General features: G+C 37.6%; 1 protein-coding gene across 2 annotated transcripts in view; it reads left to right on the top strand.

Moving 5' to 3' along the window:
- LOC142337698 (GATOR1 complex protein DEPDC5-like) overlaps nt 1–14217 on the top strand; it is a 186920-nt gene that overhangs the window by 156022 nt on the left and 16681 nt on the right. For both annotated transcript variants that reach the window (XM_075387143.1, XM_075387144.1), the window contains 2 exons: nt 472–672; nt 12433–12670. In XM_075387143.1, the coding sequence (XP_075243258.1) occupies nt 472–672; nt 12433–12670 (439 nt within the window). The remainder of the gene's footprint in view (nt 1–471; nt 673–12432; nt 12671–14217) is intronic.

Raw genomic sequence — 14217 nt, 5'->3', positions numbered from 1 at the left:
ATTTCAGGACTGATCCTGCTGTCTTTTTTGTAGACTGGTCTTACACATTTTTCATGACTTTGATGTTCCAAATGGGATAAACAGGTAGCGCCCTGTGGGCTTTAAGTTTCATTATGGGCCATGGCTGGTTTTAGTAGTCGTTCAAGTGCTTAGAGTGCTGCAGCTGCTGGGAAGGCCATAATTCAAGGTTAAAATGTCAATTTTGGGGGTTTTTGAGACCAAAATGGCGGAATTTTTCCACGGTTTTTCATAATTTTTTGTTTGGGCAAATTAGAATAGATCTCCAATGATTTCGTTATATTTCCACGTTTTTGTCAATCTTTGAGCCACAACGAAATTAATTTTTTCGTTCTTTCTAAATGGTTGTCGTCAGATGCAATTGTCCTGCATTATATACACCTTCCAAATTAGTTAGAGTTCCAAATTTGCTGTTCCAAACTTGACAGGACTGCTAAAGATTATTTTTTTTAGAATTGAGTCGTAAGGCGGAGCAGTGCCAGATGACTCTGGTACCGATTCCTTTGGATCCGTTTGCAGCCAATGGTGGAGACAAGGGAGAAGGAGGAGGGGGTGGAAGTGAGATGAACAAACTGAGTCCCCTCTGCAAGCCATGCTTTATCAAAGTGGACATGACCGACTTGCTCCCTTTAATCTCCCTTTCTGTTAGTCAAGGTATGAGCCCTCATTGACTTATTAGTTTGTCAATTTAGTAGTTAATTCCCCTCGAAAGAAGTTTGAAGCAGTCGTAGTGATTTTCTTGTTTGACTTCTTGATTTTTTTGTATCTAATTTGCTATCTCTGTCAGAATTTCATGCTGCTCAACTGAATTGGCGACAGTTCACTACTAAAAACCAGATCAAATTTGCGCCAAAATTGGTTATCATTTTTCTCTATAAATGTTTCAGTGGATTTAAATTAAAACAGGGGGGGCATCAGCTGTGGTTTGCACAGAAAGTGATCTAACCCACCAAATAACTGTTTAAGTGATCTCTAACCCACCAAAGAACTGTGTAAGTGAACGAAGTTTGAAACAATTCTCGTAACCCATGTAATCGTGTGTCTTTTTCAACAGCCGCACAGCGATAGCTGGGGATATTATTGGCCTTCTCTTGGTTTTTTACGACTCGCAGAGGAGTATTGGTTTTCGTAAGGTTTTTTAACCGGAAGTACTAATTGTTCAGGCGGCGTTTTGACCTAATAGTGAAAGTGAGTAAAATTGCCCTGTGACCTAAATTTTTCTGAGCGAGAGAAATTTTTTGTTCATGCGTTGCGCTGATTGATTGACTTTTTAATAGCTGTCCTCATCTTCTCAGCCGGCTATTATAGCGCTCCTATTTTTTTTTACATCGTCGAACTTTTTTTCGCTTTACCATTTTGCCGCTTTTTCGACATTTTGCGTGAAATCTTTTTGCTTTCTCTAGGCTAGTTTCTCTCTTCTGTCATTCTGTTCAAAGTCCTTTTAAACAACAGCTGCTCAGCAAAGCAATTCAAAATGAAGAGAGTCAGTATAAAACAATCAAAGTCAGAAACAGAAACAGGATAAACCCATAAAGCCCATTTTTATATGCCCGGTACTTGAACTTGTTCTCATAAGTCTTAGTTACTGTCTATAATGCTTGTTAGTATTGATACTAGACCCTGTAGACTCTCGCTGAGAGACAGAAGTATGTTATGTTCAACTACGAAATGCCATCAAAATAAATCGGACTTAAAAAATGTTTTTGTACAAAAATTTTTTTTTCCAATTTCTTCTATTCTTTCAATCCCAATCATGCTTATTGGAATCAACGGCGGCTATTTTCCGGCAATCTCCCGGGTATGTTTAATTTTGAAAAGAGTTTTTGAGGGATTGGTGCATATAAATGAAAGATTTTAGCCGTTTTTTAGTTAATTTGGCCCAAGTTTTGTGACTTGGCTTTTTGTAGAAGTAAATTTTAGTCCATGCCGCATGAATATGCAGCCATCTGAAATTGATGCAACAAGGTTTTTGAGAGCCTAAAAATGCCTTACAGTACCAAATTGGCACATTCGCTCAATTTTTTTGGTCAATTTTCGGATTTTTTCATTAATTTCTTCTTTTGGGTCCTGTGGTTCATGAGTACTACACCTAAAGACAATCTCACTTTATGATGTAGTAAGTTAATAAATCCTTCATGCAGTATGTACGTCTTAACATTGTTAATCATCTGCAATCGTCCGACGATTGTCTCTTATGTTTAAAGTTGACTGGTACCACGCACTAATATGCAGACTGCCAAATGGTTAATTGCAGTTCTGCCTTATCTAGCATTGAATACAGTTGTGCGTTGACGAATTTCTTTTCGATTACAAGTTTAGATCACCTTCACGTAGAACGAGTATCACATGGCGCAGTCAGCGGAAAAGGGAAAGACAATACTAGGTCGTGAACCATTCTGGGAAAAACCCAGTTCAAACCCACCAATACCATGGGAAAAGTGGAGAAGTCAGCTGAAAATGGCCCTCGTCGCAAATAAAAATATTGAACTTGACGACCTCCTAAGAGAGAAGCCAACGACAGTCCTTTATCCCCCGGAACCCGTAGAGGAACAACCAGTACACAACCCAACCCAAGCGATGGAGAGGGAGAAACTTACAGGATACAATCAGGTAGTAGCCAAATGGAAAAACGATGGTAACCTAATTGACAGAATAGGGGTGCTGTGCGGCGACAAGCCATGGGACATTGCCCATAAGAGAGCAAAATCAATGGTTTACCTGACCATTGCAATCGAAGGACACGGAATGCATACCAGAAATACCCCCACACCAACGTCGAGAACATCACGACACAGCAACTGTGGGAAGAACTGGAGTTGACGTTCATACGACCACGAAACGTCACATTTGACCGTTACCTATTGCTCACAAGACGCCAACAAAAAGGAGAAACCAAGGAACAATTCCATTCTGCTCTAAGAACCCTGAGGCAACCAGAGGCAACCACAATCCGCCCAGAGGCAATTCAAATCAGTCAAACAGACATCAATTCCAGCAACATAACTGTCGAAACTGTGGTCAGCCCTGGACACAAGAACATCGGGCTAGGTGTCAAGCCATCGGATAGACGTGTAGAAGATGTAATAAACTCAATCATCTAGCCAAGGTCTTCAGGTCCAACCTGAACAGATACACTAACAATCGTAATGTCAACGAAATAATCGAATCAGACGAAACACAGAACGAGGAACAAATAAATATAGTTTCATTAAACAATGAAATAGAGAGTATCAGAGTTAATCCGAGGACGACTACATGGTCAACATAATTTCCCCAACTGAAGTATCACCCACACCCACGAAATTCCACATAAAGTTTGGTAACACCAAATACTTGGTAATGGCGGACTCAGGTACTTCAAACATTTGGGTAACAGAAAGAAAGGCGCATGAGATAGAGGACAGGGATAAGAACAGCTGGTGGAGCCGTAAGACGAATCCTACAAACTTGCGCAGCTTTACGAATACACCAATAAGAAATGTTGCCACACTATACTGTAACATAGAGTTTAATGGTTGGAATGCAGGGAGGGCTGATCTTATAGTGGTACCGAACAATCACAGAGCAATTATCGGCCGCGATTTATTTCAGGGACCTGGAGTCCAAGTCAACCAACAACCCTCCCCAAGAGCGGAAGGTAAGCAAGTTGCAATGATACAAAATCTAGGACAAAACTTAAAAATAGAAATAGCCAAAAAATTTCCCGACCTTATAAAAAGGATAGGGCGATCGAAATATCATACAGTTAAATCAAAATTCAAAACAAACTTCACGCCCATTCATCAAAGAGGATGGAGAATACATATCCACCTACAATCACAGGTGGAAGAAGAACTCAAAAATTACAAAAGAACGGCAACGTAATCAAATTGGACAAATGTAGCGACAAAAATTTTATTTCACCCATAATAATTACAGTCAAACGAGACAAAACAATAAAACTCGCAATGGACTCCACAGTCATAAATAAAGCAATCCATAAAAACAAATATCAAATGCAAAATATAGACTGCCTGATGGACAACATCGCACAGTCGATCTCGGAATTGTCGCATGAAAGCGAAGTAATTTTTCCACTATCGATCTACGATACGCGTATAGCCAATTACCACTCCACGAAGCAACCGCAAAACATTGCAATTTCAACATCATAGGTGGTCAAGCCACGGGAATGTACAGATTCATAACAGGTTTGTACGGCCTAATTGATATGCCCGCAGAATTTCAAAAGGCAATAGATACTACACTAAAAGGCCTTAAAAACACATATAGTTTCCTGGACCACATAATAATTGTCACGGGAGGAGGAATTAAAAATCATAAAGAACAGGTCTTCAAATGCCTCGAAAAAGTTGACAGAGAAAACTTAAATATAAACTGAGAAAATGCCATTTCGCAAAAAATAAAATAGAATGGTTAGGATTCGAAATCAATCAACATGGCATAAAACCATTAGCCACTAAAACAGAAGCCATACGAAGCCTGAAGGAACCCAACACATGTAAACAACTTAAATCTTTTCTAGGTAGCCTAACAAATCACCTAACAAAATTCGTTCCGAATTTAGCGACACAATGCAGAGGCTTTCGAGAATTACTGAAAAAAAATAAGAAATATATATGGACCACAAAACATCAAACAGCATTCGCGAAAATAAAAGAGCACATAAAAAACATAACCAAAAGTACGCACTATGATCAGTCAAGAAAAACAACAGTACGTACAGACGCATCACGATCCGGACTCGGAGCGGTGCTCGAGTAGGAATCGAATAATGGTTGGGAAACCATAGCACCATAGCATATGCCTCACGTTTCCTAAATAAAGCCGAAGAAAAATACAGCATTAACGAGCTCGAACTCTTAGGCATATTCTGGTCACTTGAACATTTTAAGCCATATCTATATGGCCAATACTTCACCGTACAAACATCATAGAGCACTCCTATCCATACTTAAAGACAAATCAACGAAGGCACACCAAAGCAGACTAACCCGCTGATGCGATAAGCTAATCCCATTTCAATTTAATATCGAACACATACCAGGTTCAAAGATGGGCCTCACAGATTACATATCTAGAAACCCCCACGGCGCCGCAAAGCCAATTAGTATCTATTAAGAAGACTTTGTAATAGCACAAATAGACGCTATAATCAAAACAATCATTGTAATTAGACAACGCGGTAGACCACGAAAATTTCCTACACTGGAATCGTACGACGATTCCAAGACATCAAACACAACGACGGTAATTAAACGTCCAAGAGGCCGCCCGAGACAATTATCTTTGCAATCGCGGGACGATTCCAAAATCAAAGTGCCTGGAGCACAAAGTCATAGGACTAAAACAAAAGCAGTTCAAAAACAACATAATTACAGCCTACGCAGACAACAAATCAATCCAATTTTAGAAAACCGCATGACAAGAAATGACGTAATTGTCACACAGCAAGCGATTGCAAAATCGCACTTGCCAATTAACACTAATACCAACCAGTTGATACCAAAATGCAAGCAGAACAAGATCCAACACAAAATACTCCCCCAAAGAATCCGAGAAAAAGCACACTCTCTTTCACTATTCACTACGTACCTGAGCCCCAGCAAGGAAGAGAAAACACCATCAGACACTACTGGACAAAGCAATCAAAGACGTATTCAGTTCGACTTTGATAGCAGCAATGACAAACAGGGACAGCGTCCTAAGAGAAATTCGAGACTGCTTCATCCAAAACGATGAACGCCGATGCAAAGCAGTGAGCAAACAGGTACACGCTCACTGGAACCAATTGAATGTGAATGACGGCTGCATACTACTCGATAACCGTCTCACGATTCCCAATACAATGAAGGAGGCGGTCATTGACTTTCTTCATGCCACCCACCCGGGCTCATGGGGAATGACAGAACTTGCGCATGGACTATGATGGCCCTTCATTAAAAGAGATTTGCTAAACAAAGCAAAAACGTGCCTCCCCTGCACCGAATTTTGTAAGAACCTTAAAAGTATAATACCAAAAACAAAATGGTCACCAATCATACCATGCGTTGAACCAAACGAAGAGTTTCAAATAGGTTTTGGTGGACCAATATTAGACGGCCAAGGAAGAGAAGTATTCTTCCTTGCCTGCATCGATCGATTTTCCAAATTCCCATCTCTTAAATTATACAATAACGCGAATGCAATTAACATAGAACATTTCCTTAAAAAAATATGTATACATACGCGGGGTACCTAGATCTATACGTATGGATCAAGCTAGATGTCAAATAGGCAATATAATTAGAGAATTTTGCAACAGAAACATTGTAAAAAATAATATTTGCACCTGCAAACGACCATAGATCGATAGGCCTTGTTGAGAGATTAATCCAAACGGTCAAACAAAGATTAGGATGCATCAAGTTAGATCCAAAACAACACCCGTTAAATATAAAACAATCATTAAGACAAATCCCCCAAGAGTTAAGAATATGTCGAAAATAAGCAACAAATATATCCCCGTTCGAAGCGCACTTCGGGCGCCCCGCTAACACCCCGATAACTAACCTAACGTCTACACCTGATAGTAGCAATTTAAAATGGCCAAATGTACAACCTGATTATTTAGATGACAACATCATGGGAGAGGACGAATTGATATCCGACGAACGTTGGGAACAAGAGGATCTCAACAGCGACGAAGAGATGCGTACATCTAAAGAGAGGATGCTCACGGAAGCTAAGAACGACACCGGCGAGATCCCTCGAACTTTCCAAATGACCCCTCAATCAACGCTGGAACCAGTCGCCGAGTCCAGCAAAGTCCTCCAATTAGCGAGGAAAACAATTGCTTCAACACGCAGCAAGAAACAATTCCAAGGCCTGTATGAAGCAATACCAGGAGGCGCGGTATTAGTGAAAACCTGCGGCTCGACCTTAACAGTCAAGTATCCGGGGCAAGATGACACCGTACTACACAAGTCAGAGGTAGCTAGATTTGGTACGCCCGCACAACCCCGAATCACTTTAATCCAATTTGCTGCACGAAAGACTGTCGTTAACCACCATGAAAAGTTACAGCGAACAATGAACGTCCAACAAAGGGAGCAAATGACAAAATTAAAAGGCGAAGGCACCATCCGAAAAAGGCAGCAAGACTCACCCACCAATCCCAACCTGGCCATTTTAGCTAAAGTTTACCGCACGAAAGTTCCTCTCAAAAGGAAATATGTGAAATCACCCAAGAAAGTGGGCGCGAAGAAAACACACAAAGAGCAGTCCACATCCTCACGAGAAGATGAGGCCGAAGATGACACGGCCGAAGCCAACCATGAGCTTCCAGCTCATGAAGCAACGACCGAAGCCAACCTAAAGGACGCGGACTACGAACCACAAGAAACTGTAGATATTCATGAGATAACTCAAGGCAAAAAATCACGACGCAGTAGCAGGCCCACAAAGAAGCCAACGAAATACGGACAGACGGAGACTTTATCTACTGACGAAGACACAGATGAAGCTCACACAAACACTCCGATTAAAGGCTCCAAAGGTATTGAAAACTTCCAGCCGGGTCCAAGTGCGAGGGACAATTCCACGCAAGGACAAGAAGACAATCTTAGAGAAACATACCCGTTACCAGGTCAAATACAAGAGCCTGCGGAGACAGAGCCGGCATCACCCCTGGCAGGAAACTAGGTGTTAGAGATATCGGTACAACCACAAGAAGAAGGAGAAAGAGAACTAAGCCCGCACGAGCTTTAGACTTAAATGTTAAACAAAAACTTCATAACAAACTTTTAACAAACTTTGTTATTCCCCTGAGGGGAAATGTGGTTCATGAGTACTACACCTATAGACAATCTCACTTTATGATTTAGTAAGTTCATAAATCCTTCATGCAGTATGTACATCTTAACATTGTTAATCATCTGCAATCGTCCGACGATTGTCTCTTATGTGTAAAGTTGACTGGTACCACGCACTAATGTGCAGACTGCCAAATGGTTAATTGCAGTTCTGCCTTATCTAGCATTGAATACAGTTGTGCGTTGAAGAATCTCTTTTCGATTACAAGTTTAGATCACCTTCACATAGAACGAGTATCACAGGTCCTATAGTGGATTTGTTTTTTCCAATTTTTCAAAAATCAGTGCCTTTTGGCTGTTTACGTTTGATGTTTCATGCATTAAATGTCTCTTTATAACGTGAGATTTTTTATTGTACACATGCTTGCCCGATTTTAGAAGTTTTTTGTCAAACTTTTTTTTCTTTGTTCGTTTTATGAATTTAATTACAAGAAATTGTCATTTGTGAACTGTCCCGGATTCTAGTTTTTTGTCTTATAAATAAATGATCTTGTGGCGTTCAGTATTTGAAATTCTGCATAGGTGCAATTTTGAATTTTTTCACATTTTTATTGCTTCCACAACAATATTTTTTTCTAATCTTGAACTATTTTTTCTAGATTTTAATTTATACAGGAAGGTAGATATATAATTTTATGCTACATAAGGAAATGTAATTGTTTTTCTGCTTCATTTTTTGTTTTGATTTTATAACTTTCAAAAGTCAAGAACTAGACCTTTTTTTCGTGTTTTGTTTCTGTCCTCATTCTCATCATTCTAGCATGTATCAGTCCATCATTGTCCTGAGACCTATAGTTCTAGTCAGCTCTGCTTTTGTCAGTTATTAAAAATAATGCCTTTTTCTAAGATTTTTATTTTGTTTTTGATTGATTCAATTGCTGTGCGGCACTGAGACTTTGCTTGAAATGCCGTTTACTGCTTGTTTCTGACTGATAATTTCTGTCCACGAAAGTTATTGAGGTCTTAGTTTGATTTCCTCTGATTTAAATTCTGTTTCTTTTGTCTTTTTTTTTAATAATTTGAAGGTTTTCCAACCATTTCTGTGAGTCTTTTTGCAATTTTTGGCCCATTATATTGTTTTATTGAAGTTATTGTTAATTGATTTAAGACGTGATGTCTGTAGGCTCTATTTATTATAAAAGATTTAAGTTTCTTTGGCTGCACAGTTGTCTCTTTCTATGCGATTTGACAAAAATTGACATTTTTTACACAATTTTTGTCTACTTTTTCTCATTTTCTTCAAAAATAGAGATGTTTGCTAGATCGTTAAGGCTCCACTGATTTTTGTGGTTGAGGAATTTGTTTTCTTTGCATGAAACAGCTGTTTTAGTTTGAATGTGTACTTGTGCTACATGGAAAATAACATCGATTTTTCCTTTGTATTTTATGTTTAATTTTGTGTAATTTTTTCCTTTGACTCTTTGACTTAAGACCGTTTTTTTTCTCTGCATTGATGCCTTCTGCTGCAAAAAAAGACATTCGCAAATTTAAAAGACAGTTCTTTTGGAGGATATGACTTCGAGTCGCTTCCGGAATTCTTCCGTCTATGTTTTATTTCGTCGTCGCAAATGTTGTTACGACCGTATGACGTCACAACCACTTCAAATCTGCTTTTTGTTCATTTGTTTGTGCAATTTCAACTGAAATGCGTGTTTGACATCATTTTTCGCTCTTAGTGTGGCGAGTTTTTAATCATTCGCGTGGTTAAATTTTTGATCACAATTGACTTACTTGACTCAAAAATGATTTCTTTTTTAAATTGACCTTTTTTTACTATAATTAAAAGAGATAAGGTCAAGTGAATGTATGTCACTCTACTGTAAGTGAAGGTTATTTGAGAGCAGCTAATACAGGCAGCAATAACATACAGATTTTTAATCCAAATATAACATATCAGCCTTCAATCAAAAGACGACATTTTTTGGACTGTCTTTTTTACTGTTTTTTGAGACTGCAGATCTACGAAGCTATTGCGGCTATTTTCTGGCCATCTACCAGCTTTGTTTTGTAAAATTGATGTCTGGCCGTTTTTGCACTTTCCTCTGGAACTTTCTTTTACTTCTCGTTTAAATTTTTCACTTTTGAGTTCTTCATTTTTGAGTGAACAAAGTCGCTCTCTTTCTGAAATAAAGTTTGTTGCTATTATAAAAGCGCTTTTGAGCGAAAAAGAATCAACGCCATTGTAAGTCAATGGTTAAGATATGCTGCACTGCAACCTGGTTTTTAAGTCAATCTGCTGAAGAAAAGTAAACAGGCTACAAAGAAAAAGACAGTGCTATTGTCCAGGGATTACTCTGTGGTGGAACAAGAAAAGAGGTGAAAAAATCTCTGAAAGAGAGAAGAATGTTTTGTTCACGTGTGGTTTTTTCAAAATCGTTTACCAATTCTGACTCGTTCTCTTAGCCGAATTTGTTTGTTCACTTATTTCAATAAATAATGACACGCTTGGGTAAAGAAAGAATTGTTATAAGCGTTTATCTGACTTTTATTTAAATTTTGAGATTTTTTTGGCATTTTGCTGTTTTAGACAATTTTGAGACTTTGTTAAGATTAATTTCAAATTTGTTGAAAAAGCTTCAAATAATTATTTAATTTTTCAAATCTTTCATAAAAATAATTAAGGTAAAAGTTACGTTTGGAGGAGTGTAGATAGCGACAACTGATGTTATTTTCCCTAAGAATGTGCACTTTTTTGGCTGCTCACTATAATATGTATTTTTTAACAGCCGCCTTCGCCAAGCTTTTCTTTTTGATCACGGTTTTTGAAAAAAGACCACGAGAAAGGACTACAAAGAAAAAGACAGAGTTTTTGTCCAGGCATTATTCTGAGGTGGAACAAGAAAAGGGGTGAAAAAATCTCTGAAAGAGAGAAGAATGTTTTGTTTATATGCAGTCTTTTTGAAATCGTTTACTAATTCTGACTCGTTCTCTTCGCCGAATTTGTTTGTTCACTAATTTCAATTAATAATGGTACGCTTAGGAAAAGTAAGGATCGTTTTAAACGATTATCTGATTTTTTTTTAAAATTTTGAGATTTTTTTGTCATTTTGCCATATTAGACAATATTGAGAAATTTTAAAGTTAATTTCAAGTTTTTTGAAGTAATTTCAAATAATTATTTAGTTTTTTAAAATAAAGTTAAAAGTAACGTTTGGAGGAGTGTAGATAGTGACAACTGATGTTGTTTTCCCTAAGAATGTGCACCTTTTGGCTGCTCATTATAATATGTGATTTAAATAGCCGGCGTCAGCCTCTCAGCTGCTAGTATTTATGCGCTCTTCACTAATTTAAATTTGCTTTACCTTTTGATCACGTTTTTCGTTTTAGACAAGTCACGATTTTCACGCTTGACTTCTGACTTTCGTCACTCACTTCTTCCACTGAATTGATTTTAAATTCGCTCACGTTGTGAATTACGTAATGCTGTGAATACGGTCAAATTCAAAAGAGCAAAATCAAAAGAAACGGGATAAACATATAAAGCGCCCGGTCATTAAGTCATAATGCATTAGGTTATCAAAGTTCATTAAATCTATTGCTAGCTGGCATTGGTATTATGCTTAAAAGCCTTCAGTTTAGAAGCTGAATTTAGTGTAGTTTTCGAACCTAACTGAATATTCAGAATTTACACACCAAATAAGAACACTTTGGCTTTTAGAAAAATTCTGTAAAATTCTCTCTTTATTTTCTTTTTTCTGTTTCAATACCAATGTGCGTCAAGCGGGTCAACGGCGGCTATTTTCAGGCAGTTTGGCGGCTATGTTTTGGCTGAGCGTTGGCTGATTTCTTCGTCAATTTTGCTGTAAAATCTCGTAATAGAACCGAAACAACTATAAAATGAAAAAAATTTATCGAAATACTGGACATATTGTGAAAATATTTGAAATAGAGAGCTAAAATTGACGTACGATTTTTTTAAATTTGGCGAAATGACTGAGAAATATGTTCATTTTTGAATCCATTTCTAGTTACTGATTAATTTTTCCTTAAATTTTTCTTAGCAGGATTTCAATTTTTTTGATACGATGAAAAGTCTAGATTTTGACGTTTTGTTTTTTCGTTAATCAGAATCAACTAAAGTTTCTCATTATAGTTATCTTGAGAACTTAGGAAGAAGAGAGGGCGAGTAAGCTGTTCGGAAATTTTAAAGAAATGGCTTTGTGGCTGTGTGAAAAGACAAGAAAAGTCAAAATTTTTGAGTCGCAATTTTACTTGAGAAAAGAAAAAGTTGAAAATGTAACCAAGAATCGATTCGTTTTTTTCAAAGGGATTCCGATGATGCCACTTTTGTATCTCTCCTTAAACGATAGTGATCGGCAGAAATTAACTTAGCATAAAGAGGCTAGGGTAGGAGAACATTTGGAGGTTGGAACAATATGCTCTTGTAACACCATGTGAAGCGCCTGAGTGATTTTATCCAAGCTGAACCCTTCAGCTAACCCGCCTCCTCTCACTGAAGCAGACTACAGTCAAATTGAACCCCCTCCTGTTGTTCCTGAGCTTTTCGTCTGACGTTAGTTGGTTTATGAATATTTTGTTTGTACATGTTATTGGTCTTTAGATGAGGATGTCATGGGTGGTAGCGGTAGAGGCGGTGAGATAGATGTGTCCTCCAAGATGAGACTGATCTTACTGCAAAAGAAGATCCTAGAGTGTTTTGGCTTTGTCCACTCAAGCTGTGCTCTGCCACAGGGCCAGAAGGATTTGCTCCAACACGACAGCATGCGAAGAGTGCAACTCACATGTGACACAATGCAGTTTGTTCATGTGTCCGGATCCTGCTTCTGTTCCATCCCAGAGTGAGTCAATTGTTATTAATAGCCGCACAGCGATAGTTGAGGCTATTATTGGCCTTCTCTTGGTTTTTTACATTTCAAAGAATTTGAATTGTATTGCGGCGCTGTGTTTTTTTAAGATGTGTTCACACATTTTTCAATGACTTTCTTTCAAAACGGGATAAACAGGTAAAGCCCAGCGGTCATGAAGTTTCATTAGAGGCCCAAAGTGGGCTTTAGTAGTCCTTCAAGTGCTTATCATATTTAAGGTTAAAAAGTCATTTTTAGGTGTTTTCGGACTCAGTATGGTGTAATTTTTCATGTTTTCTTGTGATTTTTTTTTAGTTTTTTGTTTGATTAGTCTTAGGTTGATTAGTCTTGGTACTACAAACACAAACACACAAAATGCGCTAAGTAAGTTTTTTTTGAAAATTTTTGTCTTTTTTGAGTTTTTTCCAGCTTCATGGGCCAGAAAAGGTCCTTTGTGCTTTGATAATAGAGCACTGCATAGTTTCTTGTAATAATGGATTGGTTTTCAACATTTCAATGTCCCGAAATTTTGCATTTTTTTGATCAAAATCTGCAATTTTTTCAAGGTTTCCTAAAGTTGTTGTCGATTTCTGATATTTGTCTATTCTCAAGTGCCAGATAATTTTTTCCACGGTCTGACAAAAGGTTACCGCATGGTTGTTTGTGTCACTAGATTTGTTTCAACAATTTAACCTTTAGAATTTTAGAAATTTTTTTCATAAAATTCGCAATTTTCAAGTTTTTTCAAAACATTTGTCTTTATTCAGTTTTTCTTGCCTTAGTAGCCAGCTAACCTGATCCAGGTTTCGATAGTATGTTATTAGATAGTTGAACAGTATTCAAACATGGCAATTGAGCGGTTTTCAACATTTTAATAGAACGAGTTTTTATTTTTTTGAATTTTGAGATTTTTCTAAAAATTACTGCCTATGGATCAATGCATTTTTTAATGCTTGGAATTGGGTTAATGGATAGCCTCTAGAGACACATAAATGATTCTGAAGATTTTAGTATCACGATTTTCAGCAAAATTTCATTAAAGTCTGCAATTAATTTCATTTTCTAATCTTTTCGGTCATTTTTGAGTTAATCGATCTTCAAGGGTCAGTGAGTTTTTTCAGGTCATGCAGATATAATACTGGTCCGATTCCAAAAACAAAAATTGGTCTTGAGCATATTTTTGAATTAGGTATATTTAAAGGGATGGAATTTTGCCTTAATGGGAAAAAACCTCAAGAGTTTTAGTAATGATTTTCACTGATTGCTCTCAAATGAAGCGCGCAGCAACTATTAAATCCTTTCAAACGAAGTTTGTAGCAATTCTAATAGTCCCGTAGTCTTTTTAAATGCGGTTTTTGCTTGACCAATGTTTTGAGAGACCCTTTTGACTTTTCGTCCTCAACAACGGGATAAACAGGCAACGCCTGGACGGTATTAAGTTCTCTTAGAGCCTTTCAGCTTACTAGTCTCCAAGCATGGGAATCACAGAAATTGTTTTGGATGTGTAATTTTGTGGTGTTGTGTTAACTCCCCTCGTTCTA

This window comes from Convolutriloba macropyga, chromosome 4 (genome assembly GCF_964194025.1).
Source record: "Convolutriloba macropyga chromosome 4, txConMacr16.3, whole genome shotgun sequence".
Lineage (NCBI taxonomy): Eukaryota > Metazoa > Xenacoelomorpha > Acoela > Convolutidae > Convolutriloba > Convolutriloba macropyga.
This window is presented reverse-complemented; position numbering and strand designations above follow the sequence as displayed.